General features: G+C 38.8%; 2 protein-coding genes across 3 annotated transcripts; both read left to right on the forward strand.

Moving 5' to 3' along the window:
* Window positions 1-6550: 6550 nt before the first annotated feature.
* slc35f6 (solute carrier family 35 member F6) lies at window positions 6551-13866 on the forward strand. Its single transcript, XM_062437278.1, has 6 exons — window positions 6551-6708; window positions 9197-9269; window positions 9640-9808; window positions 10769-10981; window positions 11114-11224; window positions 12307-13866. Exons 1-6 carry the CDS (start codon window positions 6632-6634, stop codon window positions 12792-12794), a joined length of 1131 nt encoding a protein of 376 aa, XP_062293262.1. The 5' UTR covers window positions 6551-6631; the 3' UTR covers window positions 12795-13866.
* Window positions 13867-22730: 8864 nt separating this feature from the next.
* Window positions 22731-26539, forward strand: hlx1 (H2.0-like homeo box 1 (Drosophila)). Of its 2 annotated transcripts, XM_062437331.1 has the most exons (4): window positions 22731-23314; window positions 23894-24073; window positions 24198-24382; window positions 25582-26536. In XM_062437331.1, the coding sequence occupies exons 1-4, from the start codon at window positions 22879-22881 to the stop codon at window positions 25900-25902; spliced, it is 1122 nt and encodes a 373-aa protein (XP_062293315.1). In that variant the 5' UTR covers window positions 22731-22878; the 3' UTR covers window positions 25903-26536. The 2 variants fall into 2 exon arrangements, with proteins under 2 accessions (XP_062293315.1, XP_062293316.1); XM_062437332.1 differs by lacking the exon at window positions 23894-24073 and having other exon boundaries at window positions 25582-26539.
* Window positions 26540-27484: the final 945 nt, after the last annotated feature.

Below are 27484 nucleotides of genomic sequence, written 5' to 3' on the forward strand. Positions count from 1 at the left end.
TCCCATAGGCACAAAGTGACCCGCAGATAAATACGACATCCAACTGTTACTTCCGCAATGGGTGAATTTTTGGCTTACAAGACAATCAAACAGAGAGCATCACTGCACATAATAAACAACTCTGTAAACTTACCACACCATTTGGATCATGATGCATTAACTGACATATCTGTTGGACATCTGCACTAGCTAGTTAGCGTATCTATCGACTCTGCAAGAATCAAAGCAGTTGATTACAGCTGTTTTTGCTGGGTTTGAAAAAAAAAAAATCCTGGACAATAAAACATCATTATTGATAATAATGCGTCTCCTTATTTCTTTAAAAATTAAAGTATATTAGCTTAAAAACCATGGATTACACGGATAATATTGCACAACCACTGATCCTGCTAATCATAACGGTTATTTAACTTATTTGCTCTTAATCAATATGGTACCTTCTTTCAGTGACCTCTGCGTAATTTCCTGGAAAGCAAAAGCATGGAGATATTCAGTGGTCAACAGGGCCAGAGGGGTGAGATGAATAATTACATTACATAACAGCATCAGAAAAGTGCCAAATGAATATATTGAATGGAAGTGACAGGGTGCTTTGTGTGTTGGGAATGTTCGACAGCAATATAAATGCCATCTGTTTTCTAAAGGAAAGGTGCCAGCCTTGCAATCAATGTGTAATAACAGTACATAGAATTACCTCAGGCAGCTATCACTTGTATCAAGTATTTAAAAAATGACTGTGATAACCCTAACCCTAAACCTAATCCTCCTGAGTCTACCAAGCACCAGTATTGTTAAATTAAACTTTAAGTCTCTTGAAATACATGAAGTCTTTCACGAGGGACATCTGGCCAACATGGCATCATAAAATAGATGTCACATGGTTGTACAAAAATATATTCATTCATTTACAACAATCACATGTAACAGAGCAAAAACACTCACTGAGAGACACAAGGAAGGGCATCGGAAGCTATCGTTTCTCATATAACAAATTAAACCCACTCAAAAATCTTGATTATTATCACGACTTTTAACCATGTAGATGTCCTCTACAGCTATGAGGTAAGTAATCTCATCAACCCCAAACCTGCAATAATCTGAATGTCCTGTTATCATGATTTTAGTCCTTGGAAATTAGATTTTGTGGAGTTTCAGCAGGGTGAAGACCATTAGAACAGAATATAGTAGAACTGACTCCTCAAAAAGTGCTTACAATTTAATGCTCCAACGTGAACATTTAATTGTACATTTCAGTGGCATGAGTAAACACCATTGCTGTGTAAGTCATCACGTTTCTGTGACCAGCAAAAGAATAGATCTTGGAGTAAATATTAAACAGAAATCAATTACATTGATTCGAGTGGCCGGAAAAGTCATCAAACAGGCCAGGCAAGATGAACGGTAGCTTGGCAACAGAGCTGATAACATGAATTCACTATTTCTTAACCACCAGCCATCTGCCTTAACCCTCATCTGACCAGACCCACTCACCAAAACGATCAATATAATGTATCATTAATGGATGTCACACCTGTGGCCAGGGACTGACAGCTGTTTTTGAAGAACCTGTTAATATACTGAGGTTTAAATGTTTTTGTTGCACAATGGACCTTCACTGTCATTTTTTTTTACAAGCCAATTAGGTCTCTGCTCCCCCAGTGTGCTGTTAAAGCTTCATTTATAGATTCTTATCAATCAGGACTGAAATCAAAACGCAACACAAAGATATTTAAAGGTGATTTATAAACTGTGTGTAAAGTTAAATCACTTTAAATGAGGACTATTCTTTCACATTGTTTTATTGCCCATAATTAAAACATATCCTAAGTATGTTGACTGTGGTATAGCATTTTAGTACAATAGCATGACAACACATTACTCATAGTTAATGAATGGTGAGAATGGCAGAGATTTTGAGCCTTCCAGTGAATTACATTGCTGATTACATTTGCCAGTAGGTGGTCTTTGATCTGAACAGCCCTGCATTTGCTCTGCACGGTGCAGATGTACACGTTACATAACAGCTCCGAGTCACAGGGTCACCAGTGATGTGCATGTAGAGTACGCACAGGTGAGCATTGCTGAGCGGTGATCATGAATAATTCTGTGGTCAGTTCAGTTTGGACCGCTGAGCCTCAGTGCAGAGAGGTGGACAGTATTCGCATGAAGGTTTGAACAGGCCGTGACCTGCCTCAGTCTTCACAGCTGACCCAGCCATGTGACATTTCGGTGGTGTGTGCACGAACTGCTCCCTTTCTCTCCCGCAGGTCCAACCTCACACCAACGGAGGTTGGCTGTCAATCAAATGTTTCCAGGCCATTCAGCGTGAAACGATAATGCTCCTGGGTACTTATATTTTTTTCATGGGCGCCACAGATGTTTTGCTTCTTCGAGGGAAGATTTAAAGGAAAACAGGTTCACTGTAGATGATGTTTAGCATGCCACAATAAATACAGTCAATGCAGGGTCAGTGGCTGTCCCTAGTTCACTTTTGTCTCACAAGCTGCAGGGTGAACTTAATACAGACCGCATTACCATGAAAGATGTTGCTGACGTTAAAGGACAGAGATGGAAAGGGGGTCATATTATTCATTCCAGCAACTTGGATTAATTTTTAAATGAGGAATTTGATATATGTGGCTGAACTCCACTAGGTTTTATTAGGACTTTGATTTTTTTTAAAAGATTAAATAAATAAATGAAATGGTCCCCAGAGGCTGAATCCTAGTATTTCCCTGACCTTTCCTCCACCACTGCCAAGCTAAAAAAAAAAAAATCTTCACAAGAAATGCAGAGGGTGAACTTTTTATTTTGGACACTCCATCTTCCAAGTCAACATGTCAAATTGGCACACACAAAAAAACACTATTTCCATTTCTTTCATGATCCCAAGAGGATTCACCTTTTTTTTTTAATGATAGCCTTTACTCCAGCGCCACCCTCAGGGCAAACTTTACATTATACGCCCTACTACTGGTAAGAACAGCAAAATTATCAGTATACTTTGAAATGTGTCTGACACCAACACTTTCATATTGCAATGCCGTTTACAATCACTGTGGCTTTAGACTTGATCTTATGGTGTTAGAAGCTGCAGTGTCTTTTTATTGCAACTGTACATTTATAAAATTATCCAGCACTTAATACCCAGGTATCTTCAGCACAGCTTTTTCATAATTTTAGGAGACATGCATACCGTACAGCAAATCTTCTGCAGTTATAAGACAGTCCTGTTTTTTTTCCTTTGCATTCATGACAGCACTTGAGAAGAGTTATGATAACTAAATGTCAAGTGCTAGGAGCCAGGAGTTTTTTTTCTGCTGTGAAAAGAGAGACACTTCACTGAGAGTCACAGAGCAGAAGACTTCTTGTTCTCATCAGCTGTCTGGGGCGTCACTAAGAATCCTGTTTAGCACCGTGTTAAAGCAGAGGAGTGAAATAAGGGAGAGCTCACCATAAAACAACAATATCAGTATGTGAAATCATAATTCTCAGATGATTAAAGGTCTTGCATTGCAGATAGCACAAAAAAAGTTCATTTTAATATATTTATTCATGTTTCTCAGGTAGCGTTTGTCTGATACGGTACATATGAGATTAGCCTGTGACACACATCCTTAATCAAAGAGGAAATCCAGAGTTTTAGGATGACACTGACGTCTCATTTGTAGGTTTTGAAAAGCCAAAGATTGGTCATATAAGCGAAAAGAGACAGCATCCTCTTCGAAAGTGGAATGCATGTTCTAATTTTAAGCAGTGTGAGGCTACAGAGGGGGGCACATTTTCTGTGGTCCCACTTTCAAATCCTCAGTGGCCTATCAGGTCTTTGTCTCCCCCTGCTGTTTATTCAAGATGATTATTATGCTGCATTTAATGTCCCCTTGTAAAGTTGGATTTTATAGATCTGCAGACAAAATAACCTTTTATTCAAATGTGCTGTGCAGCTTTTAACATGTATTATTTTCATTGATAGTTGTATCGATTGCACAGAGGTTGTTTGTGGTACAGTGCCAAGATGATAAAGGGAACGTAAGCATTAGTTGATGTCTAAATTCACTGAAATATGGTGAAATTGCAGAAATATTGAGAGAATAGTCAGGCTTAAGGGACCAACACTCAATTAGAGCAACAGTTTTAGGTCTAAATGTGGTTACATTTAAGGTTGATTTAATGTGGTTATATGGCCCGTAAGTATGTTAGAACTTCATAATCTATCTCTGATTCGGACACACACACCCCACCAATGGCAACAAGCTCCATTAGTACATGCTGAGCTACATTTCCCCCAATCATGTTATATCAATGACATATAACATGGCAAGATTTTGGGTTGAGATTGTTTCATTGACCCTTGACTTCTGTTTCTAAAATCAAGAGTGGACATTGTACCTCAGCAAAAGATAGTTAGTATTACAGAGTAGAGTAGAGTAAATATTGAATGCCCTCGGTAAGCAGCAGTTAATTATAATCAATGCAGCAAATACAACAATGAATCAATACAAGAAATAGACAAGTAGCTATACAAGTTAGTGCTGTTTTAGTTGTCATTTGAGAAATCAGCAAGAAGAAGAAGCCATGAAAGAGGACACTCTCACAGATGGAACAAACAACCCCTGCATGTCATTGCCTCCTCGGGGAAAGTAAAACCTCTGTCCTGATGCAAACTAAACTCTGTGTGTAACAGGCAAATATGACCTGACCTGTTTTTCACACTGAGATTAAAATATTAAAAGATCATAGCCAGTAGAGATGACTCAATACATGCAAACCTTTAAACAGAAAGTGCATGACATTAAAAATGCAGAATGGACCTGTGCACTTAGCATACAGATACAAGTATGTTTATTTTTATTGAAGTAGCTGTATAGCGATGTCAGCAAATTCAGCTATTCAAGTTTTATAACACCTACTCTAGTTTTATAACCACATCATTCGTTTTATTCACTCTCCTTAGGACAGGTTCACCATTTTATTTACAAGTCTATCGTAAGGTTTCCTTGAGGTTTTTTTTCATTGCAATCATTCATCCTGTTTATACGGACCATTAAAATATCCCATGTGATTTAAATGTAAGTGATAGGGCATAAAAGTCTGCATTTTGAAAAAAAGGAGTTCATCTAAGAAGACGCAAATCTGTATTGCAAGTACAGTAACAAAAGGAGTGAATTTTGCACTAAAAAGACTGTAATAAATGAATGATCTTTGAACTACAACTATAAATAATAAACTTTTGAATACACTTTTACATAAACATAGCACAAAAGGTAAGGAAATTTGTGTTTGGTAGATTATTTCTTTGTTGTAACAATGCTTCTTGCCAATAAATCTTATACAGTTGGAAAGCCAGTTTATTTCCCTTTTAAATGGTGCCACATTTGTAATGAACATGCAGTTGTGGGATTAGCAGCAGAGCTGAATATATGGGTTGCGCCCATGAAAAATGTGGCAAATTTTCTCTGCCTTCTTTTGGTGGAGGCAGTGTGATGGTGTGGGGCAGCATCTCCTTCACTGGAAAAACTATGCTTGTCATCATTGGAGGTAACCTCAATGCAGAGAGATATAGAGATGAGATTCTGCAACCAGTTGCATTACCATATCTCCACAGTCTATGACCGAACTCTGTCCTCCAAGATGACAATGCTCGCCCCACAGAGCGGGATTTATCAGAGACTACCTACAGAATTTGGGAGTGGAGAAGATAGAATGGTCTGCCAGCAGTCCTGACCTCAACCCCATTGAACACTTGTGGGATCAGCTCTGGCATGCTGTTCATGCCAGAGTGACCAACACAACCACGTTGGCTGACTTGCGACAAATGCTGGTTAAAGAATGGGATGCCATCCCACAGCAGTGTGTGAGCAGGCAGGTGACCAGCATGAGGAGGTGCCGCCAGGCTGTTGTGGCTGTGTATGGTTCTTCCACACACTACTGAAGCTCCTGTTTGTTAAATGAATTAATTGTTAAATTGCCAATATGTCTTGTTTCTTCAGACTTCAGTCATCCAATCCACCAAACAACACCAAACAAGAGTCAATAGCAGAATAAGCTGTTCGGCATTGGTAGAGAACATTTGCCAGATTTTTCATTGGCGCAACCCACATACTCAGCTCTGCTGCTTATCCCACAAATGCATGTTCCTTACAAATGTGGCACCATTTAAAAGAGTAATAAACTGGCTTTCCAATATTATAATATTTATTGCCAAGAAGCATGGTTACAACAAAGAAATACTCTACCAAACATACATTTCCTTACTTTTTGTGCTATGTTTAGAAGGAGGCTTATGGATGTTATCCCCCATCACTAATGGCCAATTTGAATAGGAGGAATAATTGCAGCAAGAAAAACACGTGTCAATGTTTATCTGGGCACCTCAGTTGTTTTAAGGCAGACTTGAACAATTACGAACGTATAGGCCTACTATCGTTTGGTCTTCCCTATGAAATACATTTACGACAGCACGTGAAGGCAGCATGCAGTTCGCGCAGTCAGCTGACTCCCAGCTTGTCATGTGGCGTTCACAGACTGAGGAGGTCTCACGGAGAGAGAGAGTGTGTGAACAACAACCTGCGTCACTTTTAACGAATAAAAGCAGCTCGGTGGTCGCCTGTGTCCCCTCAGCGCGTGCAGCATGGCTTGGACAAAATACCAGCTGTTCCTCGCGGGACTTATGCTCACAACCGGCTCCTTAAACACACTATCGGCAAAGTGAGTGCATACATTTCACTGTTTCTGTTTCTGGTGTCATGTGTTTCCAGTTATAGCTCCTGCCAGACACAGTGAGCTAAAACAAAGCTAATGCTGAGCACAGACAAAGCGAATGGTCTTTAACTAGAAAGTGTATTAATGGGCTAATTCATTAAGTGCTTTGTTTATTACGCTTTTGTTACAGACATATTAACTCTATCTATTTGTTGTTGCAGATGCAAGCAGGTAGTGTTATTAGCTGGTCAACAATGAGCTTATATAAACATCCGTATCCAGTGTGATGACAAGCTACTATATTCTGGTTGTGAGGAAGCTAGTAGTGATATGGATATTTCGATTTATTGACAAACCGGATAAGAATGCTGACCGGAAGGAGCTGTGATGCAAAGAGTGTGTATACAGGTTTAAGTTATCTCAGTATTCTCAACTAAACTGTGCACTGCAGCTGTATGAAGTCATCAACATGAGCTATGTGTGTATAACAAACCTGCTCTAATGGGATATGAATCTCAGAGGTGAAGTAACTCATTGTTTAGTTAGCCTGCATTAACAAATGGGTTATCATATGATGTATTGCAGAGCTTCAACTTACCATTGCTTTCATTATCATTTTGCTTTGATAGTGGAAAAAATTCCAAATATGTTTAATTTTACAATCATACAAAACAAAGAAAAGCAACAAATCCCCATATTTCAGAAGCAGGTTGCATTTTTCCGTGATAAAAATTGTGCAATAAATCACAAATCTGTGTTGATTAATAAATCAATGAATCAGCTAATTGTTTCAGCCCTGAAATGATTCATCATATATTTTAGGGCTGCAGCTAATCACACGTTCATTATTGCTTGGTCGTAAAAACATCAGAAAATACTGAAAATATCCTTTACATCCCATTAAACCCAAATGGGGTGTCTTCAAATGTCTTTTTCTGTCCATCCAATAACATTTTTTAAATTAAATTTCTCTATAAATAAATACTTTTTTATTATAAGTGTCAAAATCCAAAACTGTAAATATCCAAACATATTCCATTTATAACTATATAAAGCCGAGAAAAGCATCCAGTCTTCTTATATGAGAGCTGGGACCAGAGCACGTTTGGTATTTTTGCTTTATAAATGACTAAAACAACCGATGAATTATCAAAAATGTTACAGATCATTTTCAGTGGATCAAATCATATATTAACTGACTGATTATTTCAGTACTACCACATTTAATTCCTCTCTCATTATTGTCACAATAGGAAGAGGTTTGCCATTCAGCGTTTCTTTACTTCTCTAATAATCTGTGATGTCAGCGTTCTTCTGTCTGACATACACTTCTCTGTCCATTTGTGGCTTTTTGTCAGCAGAAAACAGCAGTATCCAAGCTCAAAGCTGCTGTGAATAAAGGTTAAGGTTTGCTGTGTGGTGCTTATGTGTCAGAGAATACAAGCTGTGTCATGTAGCTGACAGGGAACACAGAAACTAACAGGTAAAGTTTCACAACAGTCACCTGAAACCAGCCTCTTCACAGTGAAGCCTCCCTGGTTTTAAAGCGCTACAGTTGAGATCAGTTACAGCATGTCGGTTTGTAGTTTCAGTTGCACCACATATATATAGGCCCATATAATCTTTTTTTCAATCCAGCTTCTCTCAAAACACACTGACCACAAACAATCAGCAGACTTGGATCAGCCGACAGACTCAGGTTTCCTGCGTGATGAGCTCAGACAAGTTGTTGCATTTGCTGTGTCATCACTTTCAAACTCCACATTCCCTTGTCTTGCACATTGAAGCCAACAGGACTCACATGCCGGTCATGCTTCCTCTTACTGTCCGTCTATAAAAGTCAATGCAGACGTAGGCAGTCATTAACTTTACAAGCAAATCACGATGTCTGACTGTACAGACTGAAATTAAACGACAGTGAATGAGAAATAAAAATCTTCTACACAGCAGTTCACTGACGTTTGTGTTGGTTAAAAACATGAATACTGTTTAACATCCCTAAAACACAGTGAGGGATCTACATGTTTTTATACATGTATTCATTTTTAATGCCGATATAAGTTTTAACAAGTAAGTCTAGAGCTGAGTTATGCTTTGTTTTAAGCAGAATATCCTTGATTAATCGTTTTGTCTACAAAATATTGAAAAATGTCCTTTATAATTACACACAGCCCATGGTAATGTCATCAAATGTCTTATTTTGTCGGATCAATGTCCAAAATACAAGTAAATTCAGTTTAAACTCATGTATGACACAGAAAAGCTTCAACTCGAAAGCTGCAACTAGCACATTTTTGGGCATTTTTCTTTAAAAAATGATAAAATACGATTGTTGAATGATGCTGAGTGAATGATTGTTCAAATCTGAAAATAGCTTCCCACTAATATTCTGTTGATCGACTAATTTATTCATCATCTAATCATTGCAGCTCTTGTTTTTGCGTCTTGTAAAATATGAATAATTAATTTGGAATAATGTTTTCTTGTCCAACAGATGGGCTGACACGTTCTCAGCGAAGGGTTGCAAGGACAACCCTGAACATTCTTTCTCTCACCCGTTTGTACAGGTAAAGTAACAGCCTGTGAGTGACAGTACTGTTCAGCATGTATACAGTGTTTCACTTTCACACCACATGGGGCAGTGGGAGTTATTAAACCCCAGTAATTAGTTCCTGAATAACAGAGAACATTTGCAAATTTAAACCATTTTATTTTATATAACTTCTTATACAGCTGCCTACTGTGTGTTTAGACATTTTAACTGTGACAAATATGGGCCTCTTTTGTTAAATGGGAAAAGGTTTTGTAGACTAAAATGAAGGTTAAAAAAACCCGTACTTTTCTACCTTACTAAACCCAGAGAAAATATGTACACACACTTTATACAAAAGTAAATCAGTTGTGATCTATTCCCTTTCTTCCATCTCTGTGTCTCAGGCAGTGGGAATGTTTCTGGGAGAGCTGAGCTGTTTGGCGGCCTTTTACATCTTACTTTGCCACGACAGACGTAGGCCAGAGCCCAAGATGAACCCAGCTAGCTTCAACCCTCTCCTCTTCTTCGCACCGGCCATGTGTGACATGACGGCCACCTCCATCATGTATGTTGGTAAGTGACATCAGCCTTGTGTTCTGATACAGTCTACCTCTCAAAGGGTTTTCAAAGGTCAAATGCTGAATGGCAGCAAAGCAGTATAGATTATCCACATCTCTTCAAATGATCGTTGTTTTTCTCAGTGTGGCTTCTTGCTTTGTAGCTACACCTTTCAGCTATATTGAGCCGCCTGACTTGTTTGTTCATTTGTGCTGGAAAGGGAGCCAGTGGCATAAATACATTTGGTAACGCTTTATTTTACAGGTTACTCTTACTCTTACTCTGGGTAATTTGGGTAATATTTGCACAAAGCATGTATTTGAACCGGTCTACATCAGCAGGTGAACAGATTATTGGGAATCAGCATCAAAGAGAAGCACTCATGGACATCAAACATCTCCATCCCAGTAAAGAAAGCTCTGAAATGACTGTATATCTTAAGGAGACTTAAAAAGGCAAAAATTCCCATCCCAATTTCTTGTTAACTTGTTACAGAGGAGCAATAAAAAGCATCCTGACTGGAAACATCACTAATTGGCCCAAGACAGCAAGTCTCTGTAGTGATGATTAAAACCGCCAAGAACATCATCAGTAGCTATCTACTGAGCATCAGTGATATTGGTGACGTTAGGTGCCTCCACAGAGCCCGAAGGATATTAAAAGACAATACCCAGCCTGGCCGTAGCCTGTTGATCCTGCTGTATCTGCTGTCGTACCAGCAGATACAGACTACAGAGAAGTTTCTTTCCTCAGGCTGGGAGAGTCTATTATTTATAAATCCATTTATAAAATGTATGTTGTTGTTAGAAGCATAAAGGAGCTACAAACTACATTTCATTAGACAATCTTGTGTTGTAAAATGATAATAATGAATCTTGAATTTCTAGCTCATGAAAGCACAAAATGAACAGGTGGCATTGCAGTTTCCAGGGTTCCAGGACATTTGCCGTATTAAAGCCTTCTCTTGGTTTCCAGCACTTAACATGACGAGCGCCTCCAGCTTCCAGATGTTGCGTGGAGCTGTCATCATCTTCACCGGTCTGCTCTCTGTGGCTTTTCTGGGGCGTCGCCTTTTGACCAGCCAGTGGCTTGGCATCTTCATCACCATCGTGGGCCTGTTGATAGTGGGCCTCGCCGACTTCTTCAGCGGGCATAAAGACGACCACAAACTCAGTGACGTCATCACTGGTGAGGCAGATTTTCTAACGGCAGGAACAGAACTCATAAAATAAAGTTTTCTTGTGATGAATTATAGTCGTAAAGACAGTGCAGTGTTTCATTAGCATTAGATTAACACGACTGTCCTCTTCCGTCCTGCAGGAGACCTTCTGATCATCATGGCTCAGGTCATTGTTTCAGTGCAGATGGTCCTGGAGGAAAAGTTTGTCTACAAACATGACGTCCATCCTCTGCGGGCTGTTGGTACTGAAGGTAAGTTGTTGTTCACCACAGGAGAAACAGATAAAACGGAAGGAAATTTGTTTGCTGGTATTGGTGATAAGCTTCTGAGCCATATTCCTCAGTTGCCAATGTTAGAACAAGTCAATAGTGAGGAATGTAAAGGCCAAACAGCAAGATTCCAACAACAACAACAGATAAACTAGGTTTGTCAATGTTGTAACATTATAAAAGGAAATACTATCTATAATAGGGTTAAATATTGCACTGAGGTGTTATTCTTTTACAATACATGTAAATTTGAGAAGTGTGACTGTAACGTTAGATTCTAGCTACATGCAAAAGAGAAGTAGGAATGATACTGAGCGTGATGATGATATGATACAGAAATGTTCTCTCACTGTGTGGAAAGAGTTTGACAAAGTAAATTAAAACCTGGAATTCACAGTGTTTAAGTGCAGCAATAATCATTTTTGTAACATTAACAATGGATTAAATAACTTTAAAAAGAGTTTGCTCATAGTGATAAAGAGACTCGACTTTGCGGTTGCCCTTCAATTCTTAAGTCTTTAGTTTAGTCTTTTTAGCACCTTTCAGCTCATTGTTTTGGCTGTACAGTGGCAACTTTGTTATTTTGGTTTAGTCTCATCGCATTCACTAAAAAGCTCTGATAAACCGGCTCCACGCTACATGCACATTATTAAACAGCAGACAGACAAGGTCTGGAGACAGAGCCAGAGCTAGGAGAGTTAATATTGGATTTAAAATTATCAGGTGCATACAAGTATCACTCCAAATGAATGCTAATGTTGCTCATTGTGTATTGGATGTTTAGTTTGCTAACACGCTCACTGTAATAACTTAAAAATGTCATAAGTAAATATGATGTTTTACAGCTTGTTCAATTTTTGTTCAACCTTTAAGAAACAGGAGTGACAATAACACAGCTGTTGATTTTACGTATTAGTTCCTCTAACCTCCTTTATAAGCAGAAAAAAGTGCTTCATAGCCACATATTTCCCAGATAGCCTACCATACATGGTTATTGATCAATGACTGTGTATGTTATTACCTTTCATCATTGGTCATATTACATTTTTGTTTTCTATTTACAGGTTTCTTTGGTTTCGTTGTTCTGTCGCTGCTGCTCATCCCCATGTATTTCATCCCTGTGGGCGACTTCGGCAACAACCCTCGGCGTGTGCTAGAGGACGCATTGGACGCCTTCTGTCAGATCGGGCACCAGCCTCTCATCCTGCTCGCTCTGCTGGGTAACACGGTCAGCATCGCCTTCTTCAACTTTGCCGGGATCAGCGTCACCAAAGAGATCAGCGCCACCACCCGCATGGTGCTGGACAGCCTGCGCACGCTGGTCATTTGGGTGGTGAGCATGGGGTTGGGTTGGGAGCAGTTTCACGGGCTGCAGGTGCTGGGCTTCCTTGTCCTGCTGCTCGGCACAGCACTTTACAATGGACTGCACCGCCCCCTGCTGGCCAGGATACCGTGCTGCGCTGGGATGGTGACCGAAGAGGAAGAGAACAGCTCAGGAGAAAGGGAGAGACTGCTGAATAACAGCACGGTGCAGGCCGATGCTGAGAGCTAAAAGTGTGTCGGTACTGTCACAGACACTGCACCTTTATTGAATGCTGTCACTGACTAGTTTTTTAAATTTAGGGTTTTTCTTCTCACACCTCAGGTTTTAACTGACTTTAACAGTCAAAGAAAACATGATAAAGAGGGAGGTGTAAAGCAGCTGTAATATTAAAATACAGGGGGTTTTTTAGGGATTCATTTGTTGTGTGTCTGAGAAAAACATGAATAATTTTTAGGCAGCATCAACCTTTGTTCCCTCACCCTTTATCTGTTTTTCATTCTAAGAAAAGGCTTGAACTGACCGATTTTTTAGTGTTGTTGAGTGTTGAATCACTAAAGCACAGATTTATGAAAATTACTACACAAGTTAGAAATTATTGTAAAGACCATGAAGATGATTCTCTGTAATAGATCTACTATTGCCATGTATATTGTTTCTGATAATGATTTTAACATCTCTAGATGCTCCTGTATGTAATTTTTCATTTTTTGTGATTTAGAATGGGTTTTTATTTTTTATTTTTTTAAATGTTGCTGGCTGTGCAGTATGATTGTGCCAAAGTTTTTTCAGCCTACATTGAATGTCAATTGACTGCCTTGTGAAGGCAACATTCAACATTTCCCTTACAATCAGACTGCAGAGTCATTGTCTTAATCTCAGTTTGGTTGAATTCAGAATCTACTGGATGCAGAAAAGCAGTTCATTTGTGCATCCAAGCTCTGATCTTTTCACACTTTACTTGTACATAACAACACGTAACAGGAGGACTAAGCTTGTACACAAAGTGATTTGCACTCATTATTGTAAATCCTGTTTCTCAATTCAGTTTTAGTCGTTTGAGGCGTTGGCTGTTATGTACAGAAAAAAAAGGGAACTGTTATTTAATCACACTAGTTGAATTGTGGAATGGCATTTTTACTCAGGCTTGTGTTGTAATTTTATCATGGTGGAGGAAGAGATTTGAAAAAAAATATTTTTGAAACAAATGTTTAAAAGGCTTGAATTGTGTTTCTGTTGCATCATTTGAAAGGTACAATATTGTGTCTTTAGGCCTCAAAAGTTTCCTGATTGTATGACTGAAACAATCAGTAAATTAATCTGGTCTTCCATCAATAGAAAATAATTCTCTGGGAACTTGTGAAGGAGATTTTTCTGTTTTAATATATTATAGACTATACAATTGATCGGTTAATCAAACAACAAATAATGAAAATGATCATCGGTTGAAGCCCTAGTTGCTTGTCCATACAATTTGAAGGCAATTTGTGTATTTCTTCAAAATGCACTGGAAATTATTTTTTCGTTATTTGTAGTTTATTACTATTTTATTAGAGAAATTAATAATTAATGATGGTGATATAATGCACTGTATAAAAAGAGACATTACTTAATGATCTATAGCATTAAAAGACACTACTTTTCTCCGTAAGTCTTCTAAATGGAAAATACAGACAAAACTGTGATGAAATATGACAAAAGTTTGAGTCTGAACTAGCAGCTCAGTGAATTGAACAGTCAGTAAAGCACCAGCAGCTGACACCTGCCTGGCCTGCACTTCCTGAGTCAACCCAACATCCTCCCAAAGGACCGTACTTAGGCTTTAATGGAGGTCAAAGGTTAAACCCACGAGTCCCCCGAGATCTGTACACACGACCCCGTCCAGCACTAGAAACAGAAGGAAGGAAAATGTGTTAATTAACCGCACAGAGACACTGAAATGAACCACATACGCATCTTAACTTAGAGTGGAAATTAACGCTGTTTCAAATTTTATTTAATTTGCAACTTTATGCATTAGTTTCTTCATTTTGTAGTCCTGTGTAAATAGTGTCTACGGTTATTATTTACACATTTAGAGAGGGATAATGTTATTTTCAGAAAAAGAAAAAATGACTGTGGACTCTGTTACTTTGCTGTATATTTCAACACAAACACACACACGCACCTCTTTGTACACTTGTGAGCACCTTCATTGACATAATGCATTCCTTACCCTCTTACAAAACATAAACCCAATTGTAACAATAACCCTGAAACAAAATTTGAAACCTCAAACAGCCCTCTGAGGCCCTGTCCCAAAGTGGGAACCAAACAAAGAAATGTCCTCATTCCCATGGCCTAAAACTCGCATTGGTCCTCATAAAGATACTAATACAAGTAGACACACTCACACACACTTTTGTATAACTATGTTAGTGAGGACAGTCATTGACACAATGCATTCCTTGCCCCCTAACCTTAACCATCACAACTAACTTAGTTTAGTTAATTCATTTCGAACATATTAAAAGAAACAAAATAAAATAAGCAGCAACACAAAACAAATAGAAATAACAGCAACTTGTAGATAAACAACAATAAGTGATAACATCGACCAACTCTGAAGCCTCAAACTGCATTTTGAAGGTGTGTTGGAAAGTAGAGGGTGGACCAAAATTGTCCTTATTTCCCAGGTATAAAGCTCAAATTGGTTCTCACAATGATAGCCAGACAAGCAGACCAGCGTGGAGTCTTTCACAGCAATACAGGACATGTCCGCTAGATGGCAGTGTTTTGATAGAAAATGAAAACCAGCTGTTCATTGTGTGTAGTTTTAGTTATGAGCTGCTACTTTGTCACTGTGCTGAGGAAAAACTACTTTACATTAAGTTGTCCACAGTCCTATACAGGTTATAAAACAAAACGACTCCATTGTAAATATATATATATACACAGTATATATATTAAATGACTGTAAATAAGCCATAAAGTGTACAGTGACGCAGAACATGAGGGAAGAAATAACATCAGCATCCTTAAACAAATCTAAACTACCTGCAAGAAAAGTTATGATAAAGTTATGATAAAGTTCAGATTGTGTGTGTGTATATATATATACACACACACACACACACACACACACACACACACACACACACACACACATATATATACATATACATACACACAAAAAGAGAGAGAGACAGAAAGAGACATGAGCTATATTTTAGGGATCATTTGAATTAAAAAACGTTTTCATTTTAAATAACTTTTTTTTTAAATAGCTACAATCTAATTAACATGAAGCCTGTGTGAAGCAGCTTTATGACGTGGTTTATAGTTTACACACAGCTGGATAAAGATCTACAGCAAAAATAATAAGAAGAAAATAAACCAAAAACAGGGCAGAAGTCGCTCCTGGGACAGCGTGGAAAAACATTTCCAGTAGCTGTTTTCTGGACAAATGTGTCCCGGTGCGGTCTCATGTCCCCCGAGACAAAAACCCCACAGTAAAAAATATGAACGACTAAAATAGAGAACCCCTGTGCACAAAGAGTCTGTTTTTTAAAACATTTTATGGGCCACACAATCTAATGTCGTGTATGACTATGGCTGGCTAAAGCAGTTATAAAGCCTGTGCGCACCTTGGAGCTGTCGGATGATGCAGCGCAGCGCGTTTAAACAGAGACGGCTGCAGGATGAAGATGCTCTGCTCTTCCTCACACTGCACTGAACACACCGCCTGCCCGACTGTCTTTCAATGCATCTTCTGAGACATTCACGGAGTCATTTCACATGTGCAAACACATTTATACTGCCACTTTTTTTCCAATAAGGAGATAAAAACCAGGTAAATCATCCTAAAAAAAGTGGGTTTTTTTCTTAGAACGAAAATTAATAATGTGGTCAAAGTCAGGCCGGTTGTTTCAATCATTTCATTATATTGATTATATTTTGTATTTGATTATTTTTTATCTCTTTATTCAGAAGTTGTGAATGCAAAATCCTCAAAAATGGAGACTCAATCGTCGGTAAGTAGAAATGCATGTGCTCACTCTTGCGGTGTATTTTCACTTTACGGAAAGAAAAAAAAATCCTGCTCTGTTTTTCGTGGTTTATTGTGATGGTGACTGCTAAATCTCCAATTATTATTACAATATTGCTAGAATTACTGAATTAATCCAAGATATTTCAAACATAACTGAGAAGTTTGAATGGATTTGATGCAGGGAGTTTATTCTCCTCCTCATGGCAGCGCGCCACCACGTAGGAGAATCAGCAGCGGGGCCTAATGGTTTGTTATTATGACCTTTTTGCGTTTCCATTAGTCTTCTCTCCTCTCTGCTCGTGTGATTCAACCGTGTGTACATCTGCACACTGGAGCTGCGCAGGGCCACTTTAATCTGTTTCAATATAAACAGACGCTTTTGCTCAAAGGCACTGAGTCACCATCGCATTTAAAAGCTTCCCTTAAAGCGGCCCTTAGGTTGTTTACAGCGGAGGGCAGGCTGGAGGTGAGTGTGATTAGTCTACCACTCCAATGTCCAGCTAATGACCACTTAATGTCTTTATTCTGACTGTGCAGAGCCAGCAGCAACCTGGAGCCCCACTACCACAAAAGGAGAAGCAGTGGTTGTGTAATGGGATTTATTCTTCCTCACTCATTCACTCATATGATCCTGTGGTTTCATTTCAAGTTGATGTTGGACCTTAAAGTAGACTTTTTAAAAAGCATTTCAATAGGTTATTAGTATTAGCACACGCAGCAAGCAACCACTCCAGAAGTCAAATAAATGATCTCCTGAGATGATGCACTTATGTCATTGTTTGTCTAAGGCCACAATGAGTCAACATAGTGCTGCTTTTAAAACCCTCCCACCAAAAAAAAACCACTATTTTTATTGTGTTTTTAACAATTGAAACAAAATGTGAAATTGTAAATGTATAATAAGCAATATTTATCATACAATATGCATAAAACTCTGGAAAACACATCATAGCTGGCAACTAAATGAAAAATTTGCTCATATTCCTGTGTTCCAGATTTTTAAATTTGAAGGATTGCTGTATGATTATTTTTATATCTTAAATATGGGCAGCAATTGCAGTCGCTCAACACACACACACACAGCTCAGCACTGACACATTCACAAAAGCAGAAGGCAACTTACAAGTCTGTCTCTTCAATTTTTGTATTCTTTTATAAGCGTTTTTTTTTAATCAGTTGTCAAACGAATTGTTCATTTATCTGCTTCTGTTCGGAGATGTATTTGTTGCTTGGTGCCATCACAGTTAAAGCTACATGTGGAAAAATAAACAGAGTAAAAGAAGAGGGAGCTTTTTGTCACTGGGGGGAGCTGCTTGTACATTTACTGCCTTCATGCATGCAGTCAGTAATATTTTAATTATTGCATTCAGTTTAAATACAGTCACATTGTGATGATAAGAAACACATAGTATAAAGGCCTTGAAACAGACATAGTGGCCTGATGCAGTATTTGGGCCTCTAGACACTTGAATTTGTTGAAATTGTTGTTGTGTGTATAAATCTTGTGCATTATGGCAAGAGTAATAATATATATTTTAATCATTTTCAGGTTTTATTAGAATATTTTAAGCCATTCTTCCACGATCAGTGGTGGAAAGTAACTGGTACATTTACTCAAGTACTAGGCTAGTGTTATAGGTTATTTTAAGTATATTTTTTACTTCTAACTCACTATATTTCAGAGGGTAATGTTGCACTTTTTACTCCACTACATTTATTTACTGCAACTTTAGTGACTAGTTACTTTGTTTATTAAGATTATGAATAGAAAGATCAATTTAATTTCAACTTAAACATAAAATATGATGCATTGTTACAGCTAAAACTAACTGTAGTAGTATAAAGTGATTAAAATGAGCTTACAATTACTCACAATGACTAATTTGTCTATTGAATACTTTATATTTAAAGTAAACAACATCTGATAATACATCTGTACCTTTAAGGACAATTTGAATGTAGGATTTCTACTATTATATTTTTACAGTGTGATTGTGCTACAATGTAAAATATCATACAAGAATTTAGTGGTATTAACTATATTAACTATAATTTTGTCATTGACTTAACTTATGTATTTTATAATTTCAAGTTAATTAAACCTAAAATTTCAAGTTTCAGAAGTGAAATTTATGAGTTCTTCTGGCTCCAATAAATTCACTCACTGAATTAAGTTCAGACAACAAGCAACATTTAGTCAGGATAACTTTTGGTGGAGTTAGGAGGAGTATTTGGAGTATTTGTTGATGTGACCCTTTCACTCCTATTTTGAATCTGAAACTACACGTTACATGTTACAGCATCCACCATTGTTGCAACACATTAATGCTTAATGTGAGTTATGATGAGACCACGGAGCAAACTTGTTTATTATTTCCTTTAAATGTCACTGCTAAGAACATGCAGCAAGTCACGTTTCACAGAAACGCAGATCACAGAATCAGGTGGTCATTGTCAGACCTCGACACTTCACCTCATAAAAATTCAAATTGAAAATCACTTCATGTCATTGTGAGAGAGAGTTCACAGTCTGAAATATATTGGATGTATTCAGGGTCACATAAACGGGACAGTCTTGTTTTGAATTGACTTTAGACACATCCCTCAGTTCTTTTTTTCTCTCTCTCTCCCTGTGGAAATGATGGCAGTGTGCCATACAGAAGGCTGTGTACAATGGCCCAGGTCCCATTAAATCTGCGAAAGTTCCTTCCTGAGGCAAACATTGCCAGAAATAGTAATCTTGGCTTGAGCTGGAGTCTTACAGAGGGGAGCAATAATTCTGGGTGTAATAATGGAAATCATTTAATTCTGTCCAGCCTCTGATCCAGCAGGGCTACAGTCAGAGGTGCTCATTCAGTTTTCCTCCGGCCCTGATAAGGCTTCCTGAAAAACACACAGCGAGCAATCAGGCAACAACAATGGGCTCCGTCAAATGCTGAACTTCAGGTAGTCAACAGTGCACAGCAGCAACGCTTTGTTTTCAAACCCTGCAGTGTGCATGTGACTCAGAAATGTTTTGGCATTTCATTTTTGCATTGTTTGTTTCAGCTCTGATTAGCTCCACTGCAGAGAGTATGGACTCTTCAATAAAAGCAACCTAGAGCTGCTGTGACCTCTTACATGATCAGTCAACTAATCAGCTGAGGAATTTTTTAGGTGATTAGTCTTTTTTTTTATCATGTTGTAACAGGGAGGGAGTTGTTAGTCATTAATGGAAAATAATAATCACACCTCTTGCAAAACAAAAATGTCCACAAATGTGTTTTTCGCTGTGAGATTTTTAGAGACTGCAGTGCACGACTGGACAAAACATTCACAGAGACCTTTTGATTACGAGCTGACTGAGGATGTATTTAGTGGACAGGAGCCCTCACGGACAGTATTCTGCTTCCAAACGTCTTTAAAAAACAGAGGTTTGCACCTTTTCCAAGTTTGAACCGTGTAGTTTGAATTGTTCAAGACAGATTCAAGTGTAGAGTTTAAACCAGAGACAGGAGTCGCTGGCACTGGCAGTAATCCCACCTGCAATCATTTATACGGCTCCACAGAGGAACGGTTTGGGGAAAAGGGAAATAAAGGTGAATAATAGTGTCCAGTAGGGCTCTGGCAGGAAAAGCGATATTTCAGATTTTACAAGTGATTTGTGGATCAAATACGAGCTTCTTTTTTTTCTCCTTTCTTTAGAATATTTAATTTTCAAATCTGAACTTCTAAATGCTTCTACAGGAATCAGCAGTTTCAGGTTTAATGTTACTGTACTTTTTGCTGCAGGCTTTGATGCAGTGAAAGGTTTTTTATGCCCTGGCTCTCTCATACATATGCAACATTTAAAAAAAAAAAAAGGCAAACATAAAATACAGATAGAAGGAAAGAATGACTGCTATTAAAGGGACATTTAACAACGATAAAATAATAACTGCGTGAACAATGACGTAATTAAACTGCAAAACTTCTGCTTCGCTAATGGTAAAAACTGTCACTGTAGTCAGTGAAATAAATTAACGGCATCTTGCACATTTCTGCAGTCGGCGCCCCCCAAAAAAAGAGATCATCACATCCAACTGAAGATCTCATTAAATTTCTTTTTTTCAGAGTCTACATGTTATTCACCCTCTTTGTTATTCTGAGTGGAGAAATGACAACCTCTACAAACAGGAAACAGAGAAGCCTTTATCTTTTCAGGAAAATGTTAAATATGGAACAGCTGCACAATTGTACATGAACTCTCACAGGAGATAAATTTGCTGAAATCCTCATTGAAAAAAAAATCAGCATTCAGATCAATTATAAGAAGAATCTGCTGCTTGCTTGATTGTTCTTTCCTACAAACTGGACAAACTTTTATCTTTTCCAGAACTTTTAAATTGAATATTATAGATAGCTGGAAATAAAAATAAAGGAAAAAAAAGCTAGAGGGAGGAAAGTGCAACATTTGTGCTCTTTTGATGTCATTGAAATCCTAATAAAGTTACATTTTCATTTATTCACTTTCAGTTTCTACAATCATTCTTTGATTGGCTCATCGGGGCATATTTAGAAGATGAATAAACTGACTCATTTTAAAAACGGCAATAAAAATATATGTTTTCCATTTGGTTCATGAATTAAAACAGCTAACTGGATTTATTTGATACTGTACGTGCACATAATTAGACTGATAATGACCCCCCCTCCTCCTGCTGTGCAGTGACACATCTGTATGTAGGAGGCTGATCTGAGGCCTGTTGTTTAGCGCTTCCCACTGAAAAGCTCATCAGCACCTGAAATAACTCGAGGCGTGCTGTGTCTGCTACATCCTCTTCCCTGGATTGTTTTGACTGCGTGATGGAGGGGCAAACGCTAAATCTCATTTCTAATTTTAACCCGGAAACGTGTCACTCGAACACCATGATAGGAGCCAGTCAGGGTCATCGGCCCTTCCGCCCGCATGAATCAAGCCTTAAATGAATGCGGGCTTCAGAAGCCATTGTTTCAACGCATGCAAGAGAAACATGCGATCCGAGAGGGACCCAGACAGCATCTCGGCACGACATTGCGCACAGTAGGAGAGAGAGAGAGATCATTTGAATTGACAGGTTTTTTTTTTTTAAATAAATAGAAAAAAAATAACTAACACACATTTAAACACAATTATAGGAGCCTCTGTTATTTTCGCAAGTATTAAAATTTATCTTCTAGATAAATTATCCTAGATTGGTGCTCTTCGACGTGCGTAAAAATGACTAAAATGAGCATTTCTACTATTTAACCTCCCCGATTATAAAGTCTTATTGGCTCAGGCCCAACGTGTGAATCTTGAGGGGCCTTGCGGATGAAGTATCGCCTCTGAAGTTAATTGTGTTTTCGTTCGAGAGGGGAATAGATTTCCTCTGTTTATTATGAGCATCGGGACGGATTTGCGTCACCGTGCAACTTGCAGGTCGAGATAAAGTTGCACAAATATTGAAAAAGGGAAGTTCTAACAGTCATTATAAAGTTTCCCCCCTCTGCACCGGAAGAAATAAGGATTTCTGCTGTATCCTAAAATACTAAAGCAGGTTCTATTTTTGGGACAAATAGCAGGCAGGAGTTGGAGCTAATAGAAGCTCTCCTGGGCTCAGGGTTATATTCTTGCACTGATTTCATACAGTTAATTATTAGAATGGATTGTAAATAATAACCATTTCCCTACATATGTATATATATAAATATGATTGTGGGCCTTTGTTCGATATGGTGTGTTTTTTGCGCGCAAAAATATTTAGTGTGTGTTGAAAACTGACATATAAAGACTTTTTGGGGAAAATATATACAGTCCACTGCATTTGGCTTTTATTATTTATTTCCAAAAGTCTAAATTAACACGAGGCTTCATGGACATAATGACTGTTTTTGTGTGCGGTGATATGGGTGAGGAGAGGGGGGGGGGTTCTCTTTAAGTGATCAATCCATCATCTCAGGATCAAAATTACTCCGATGTGTCCCGGTCGTGTGTGTGTGTATGTGTGGGGGAGGGGGGTGTGTGTGTGGGGGGGCTGGGGTTACACATCATCATCATCATTTGCAAGGGCGTGATGTGAGCAAACGCGAAACGTCCATTGGCTCGTGGAGCGACCAATCAGTGTCAACGGAGGAACTTCAGAGTGGAACTGCAGGGTTAGGATTTCAGAGTTGGGAGAGCGATTTTGGCACTTACACAAAGAGGACGGTCATCTCTACCCTAAAACGCCCTCCCTGCTTTTTTTTACATGTCTGTCCTCTCATCCCTTCTACTGAGAAACAATAAGACGCGTTAGAACCTCCGGGATGTACACGGCCGGGCTCAACCCGTTTTACGCATCCAATTTTAGCCTCTGGTCCGCGTACTGCGCAGGGGGCTTCGCTGTGGATACGATGAAGAAACCCTCGTTTTGCATTGCAGACATTTTGCAGGCTGGAGATGCGGAGAACATCCCCGGTTCGTCGGCCCTCATGGTGCATATGGGACACCATCGTGCGCAGGGGCACTCCGGCAGCTCCCCGCTGCGCCCTTCTCCTGTTGCGCCTGAGCCGTCGGTGTATGCGAGGGTGAGTCCCGGGTCTCCGTACCACAGACACGGACTACAGCTAACCTCAGTCTCCAGAACGACATTTAACTCCCAGCAAGCTCCTCCACCTTCAAGCAAAGACCTCAAATTTGGAATTGATCGGATATTGTCGACAGACTTTGATCCAAAAAGCAAAGAAAAGTCGTCGTTAAGAGGTGAGCACAGATATTTTATTGCACACAAACTTTTTTTTTTTTTTTTTTTTTTTAAAGACGTGGTGATTGTAGAGATAAGCTTCCTGTCATATCTGCCAAAGAAAACATTAACGGGGATGTGTTTTATATCCGTAAATATTATTTTGGTTCACTGGTCATTTCATTAAGTAAAACAAGACAAGACACAGTCATGTCGAAAGTTTTAGAAACTGAAAGCAACAATTCAGACTCTACTAACTTGCACTCATGTGGAAGTCAGTTTATAACAGTGATAGACTTGTTCAGAGTAGTTAGAGCGCAAACAGCCTCATAATATGCACTTTAAGGAGCCCTGTGGGGAAATCCTCTCCCCTCTTGCTCCCTCCACAGAGAGGTCAGAGGTCAGGATCAGCCACAGACAACAGCAATGTAGCTTTGCTCAATTTCACTTAGCAAAGAAAATATATGCTTTCAAGGAAGGGTCTCTCTTTCTCTCTAAATTTGAGGCCATCTTACCCCCCAAAAAGCAGAGTCAGTCATAGTCTTCATGCCCGTGTGTCACTCTTTACTGACTGAAGCCCATCTCTCGTTCTGTAACAGATCTCACATCCATCGTTAGCTCGAACCGTCAGTCAGGGATCCACATCCCCATTCAGCCTCCGGCCAGCCAGTACTTCTCCTCCATAGACCCCGGGATGGTCGACGCTTCCTCCATGATGAGTTCACTAGGCTGCAGCAGCAGACAATCAGGCCAGCATCAGTTTCAGGACACCTTCCCAGGTAGTCATCACATGTAGGACTTTAACAGACAGGTCTCTGTTTGGAGATGTACGACAGTCAATGTTTCCTTGGGTTTGTCTTATTCTTTTAACCTCATGTCCCCTCCTCTTTGTCCTCCACACAGGTCCCTATGCTGTCCTCACAAAAGACACAATGCCACAGACATACAAGAGGAAAAGGTCATGGTCGCGGGCAGTGTTTTCAAATCTGCAGAGAAAAGGACTCGAGAAGAGATTCGAAATACAGAAGTATGTCACCAAGCCAGACAGAAAACAGCTGGCCGCCATGCTCGGGCTGACAGACGCTCAGGTGAGATGAGTTAGACATGAGGTTAACCAACACAGGCCTGCTGTCAGCTTTGGCTAACATGATACAAGTATGATTTGAGGTTTTACAAAGTCTTAGTATTTTTATCAGTATTTTTTGGCACAAATCTCAGGGCCGTAGCAAGGATTTTAGAAATACTGAAGTCCACCCAACCCCCTTCAGAAAATTTAAAATCAGACACCAAAAACAAGTATTTTAATTCTTTTTTAAAAATGTTTTGATTTTGTCATATTTAGAAGTTCCGGTTAGTGTTAAAGCATATTTTTTGTAAATTTCAGTTCCCATAATGGTATGTCATGTTTCTAAAAATACTCTCAACGACTTGAAAAATACTCATGTTAGTTTTTAAATGTAGAATATAAAGTCAGCCCCAAGTTCCACCAAATTTCCATTTTACAGTGAAAATGACTTCAGTGTTTAATCATTAGAATTTCTAAAATTCTTATTTGTATTTGTCATTACACACACACACACACACACACACACACACACACACACACACACACACACACACACACACACACACACACACACACGAAACCACCCTAAATGTTTGCAACCAGCATGTTCATTTCTCTCACAGCTTCAACTAAGATAGACAACTGCACTTTGCAAAGCAGCATCATAACTGTGTGGTGCAACCTGATTGGTCGAGAGGCGTTGCAGACTGCCTAATCTCACCAGAGCTTGTTTACATTTTATTGTTATGCACATTGTAACAGTTCAACTACACCCCTAACATGTCTATTATAATGCAATGACTCAAAACTGAAAGGGTTTTTTTTAATTATTATTGTTTGTTAAATAAATGCTACATATCATTACACTCCAGGTTGCCTTCCCCTTTTACTTCCATGTCCTCTGCAAGTGTAGTAAAAGAAAAAAAGCAAGCACTGTTTTCCTGGTTTGTCTTCAAGTGAGAATGCAGCATTACACTTGAGAGGATGTAGAAAATAATAATTTTAAGAGGATTACATTTAAAATAATAAAAAAGTAATTTATAGAGCTAATGTATCAAAACGATGGTCACTATTTTATTCATAAGGCGCTGTTATTAAAAAAAATTCTGTGACATTTAAGAGACATTTTAGGCAAATAAATACGAGGGTTTTGCTGATTTAGTGTTTACATTATGCAGTCTTATGAAGTCTCATCTAAAAGGTGTCCGGGTGTGTTTGCAGGTCAAGGTCTGGTTCCAGAACAGGCGCATGAAGTGGAGACACTCCAAAGAGGCGCAGGCTCAGAAAGACAAGGACAAGGAGCAGCCGGACAAGACCCCGTCAGAGTCCAGCAGGGAGCCCAAAGAGCCGGTGGAGTCGGAGTGTGAGAGCGACGTCAGGAGCGAGTGTGATTCAGACGAGGCCCAGGAGGAGAACTCTGGACTTTTGGACGTTTCCGAGCATAATAAAACCAGCGTGATCATGAGCGGGAACGCGCCGGCGAGCAGCACGGAGACAGCGGCCGCAGTCACAGACACACCGGCCTCACAGATACTGATATGAAGGCGATTCATGAACAGTAACTTGTGATTTTGACAGAAGAACGACAGTGATTTTTAAATGCATCTGGAGTGGCAGGCACAGTCTCAGATCCTTAAACCAGGCCTGGATCAAACAGACAGTATTATCTGTTAAATATGAGACATTATTACCGTCCTACGTCTTAAATAAAGTCCAAACACAAGGAGCGAAGGCCATAAATAATTTACTAAGATTTCTTTACCTCCATTTTTTTCTCTGAGGCTGTAATTATAAAACACACTTGCAAATTGAAACATCGGATTTGTAGCCATCTCCAGTGTCTCCTTGCTGTCGTTTTCCTCTCAGAGCTTCTGTGTGCATGGTGATGTCCTCCTTCGTCTGAGGGAAATACGCGGTTGTGAATTTTATTATTAGGTTATGAACCACTCGTTTCACGTCCTAAAGGAGATCTCAGAACATCACGCTGTGTTCATCATGTATTTTATGTCTGGATATATGGTTGTGCTATTTTGTTAATAATAATTTGCACTGAAAATATTGTAAATAAAATGTTTCTTACTTTAACATTTGGATCACGGCGTTCAATGTATTATTATCATTATTATTATTATTGAATTGTTTGAAATTGCAATTTGCTCGCTCATGATGACTAAGTCTATTACTGCAGGCCTATTTGATGAGGATGCTACAATTTTAATGTGAGATGATTTTGTTCAGTTTGGTTTGGTTTTTAATTCATTAAAAAAAAATTCAACAAATAAAAAACAATTTTTTTTTAAAAAAAGAAGAAGCAGGAATTCAAGACGTTGCACGTAAATATGCAACGAAATGAATAAATACATATATACACACATATATATGTATATATAAAAATGTAGTTGGAGCATAAAAGTGAGAGTAGCTGCTGTCACCAATATAAACAACCCATCATTTTAATTACGTTTAAATTACACATACATGCATAGATCTATAACAGTAACATTTTCATATATGGCTCTTTTGTTGGCCCATACTATAAATGAAGAAGGTTATTGTTTAATGAAAAATAACAAAGACGAGTAGAAAAATCAGTGTCATACTCTCCTTGGGTCAAACAGTTTATTCCACCAAATCATAACGTCTTGATGAATGTGTACATCTTCAAGTCTTCTCCTTTACGCACATTAATATAATTCAGTGAAAGTTGAGCTGCGGCTCTGGCGGCGCAGAAAGCGAGAGAAAAGAGGGGAATTTATAGTTTGTATATATTCACTGGCTCCAGATAGCAGCGACGACCCGGATGAGTATATTTTATGTATCCAGACACAGATACAATCAACATCTCCTCCATTTATAGGCCTGGTGCAGCTCGTACCTCCCCTCCCTCCGCAGCCACTCACCGGCCTCCGATATTCCACATTCACTTATCAGATCAGCTCGGCGCTACATTATGACTAACAAGAAAACCATGCCTTTAGTAGACTAACGTAACAGGACAGTGAAGTGTTGAAATATAGTTTCCCAATCACGATGGTCAACGATGACAGCTCAAAATTAAGAAGAGAGTGGAAATCTACTGTTGTTGTTGCAATACACGTTTATATGTGCAGAACAGTTCAACCTG

Source organism: Scomber scombrus, chromosome 17 (genome assembly GCF_963691925.1).
Source record: "Scomber scombrus chromosome 17, fScoSco1.1, whole genome shotgun sequence".
NCBI classification, from domain to species: Eukaryota; Metazoa; Chordata; class Actinopteri; order Scombriformes; family Scombridae; genus Scomber; species Scomber scombrus.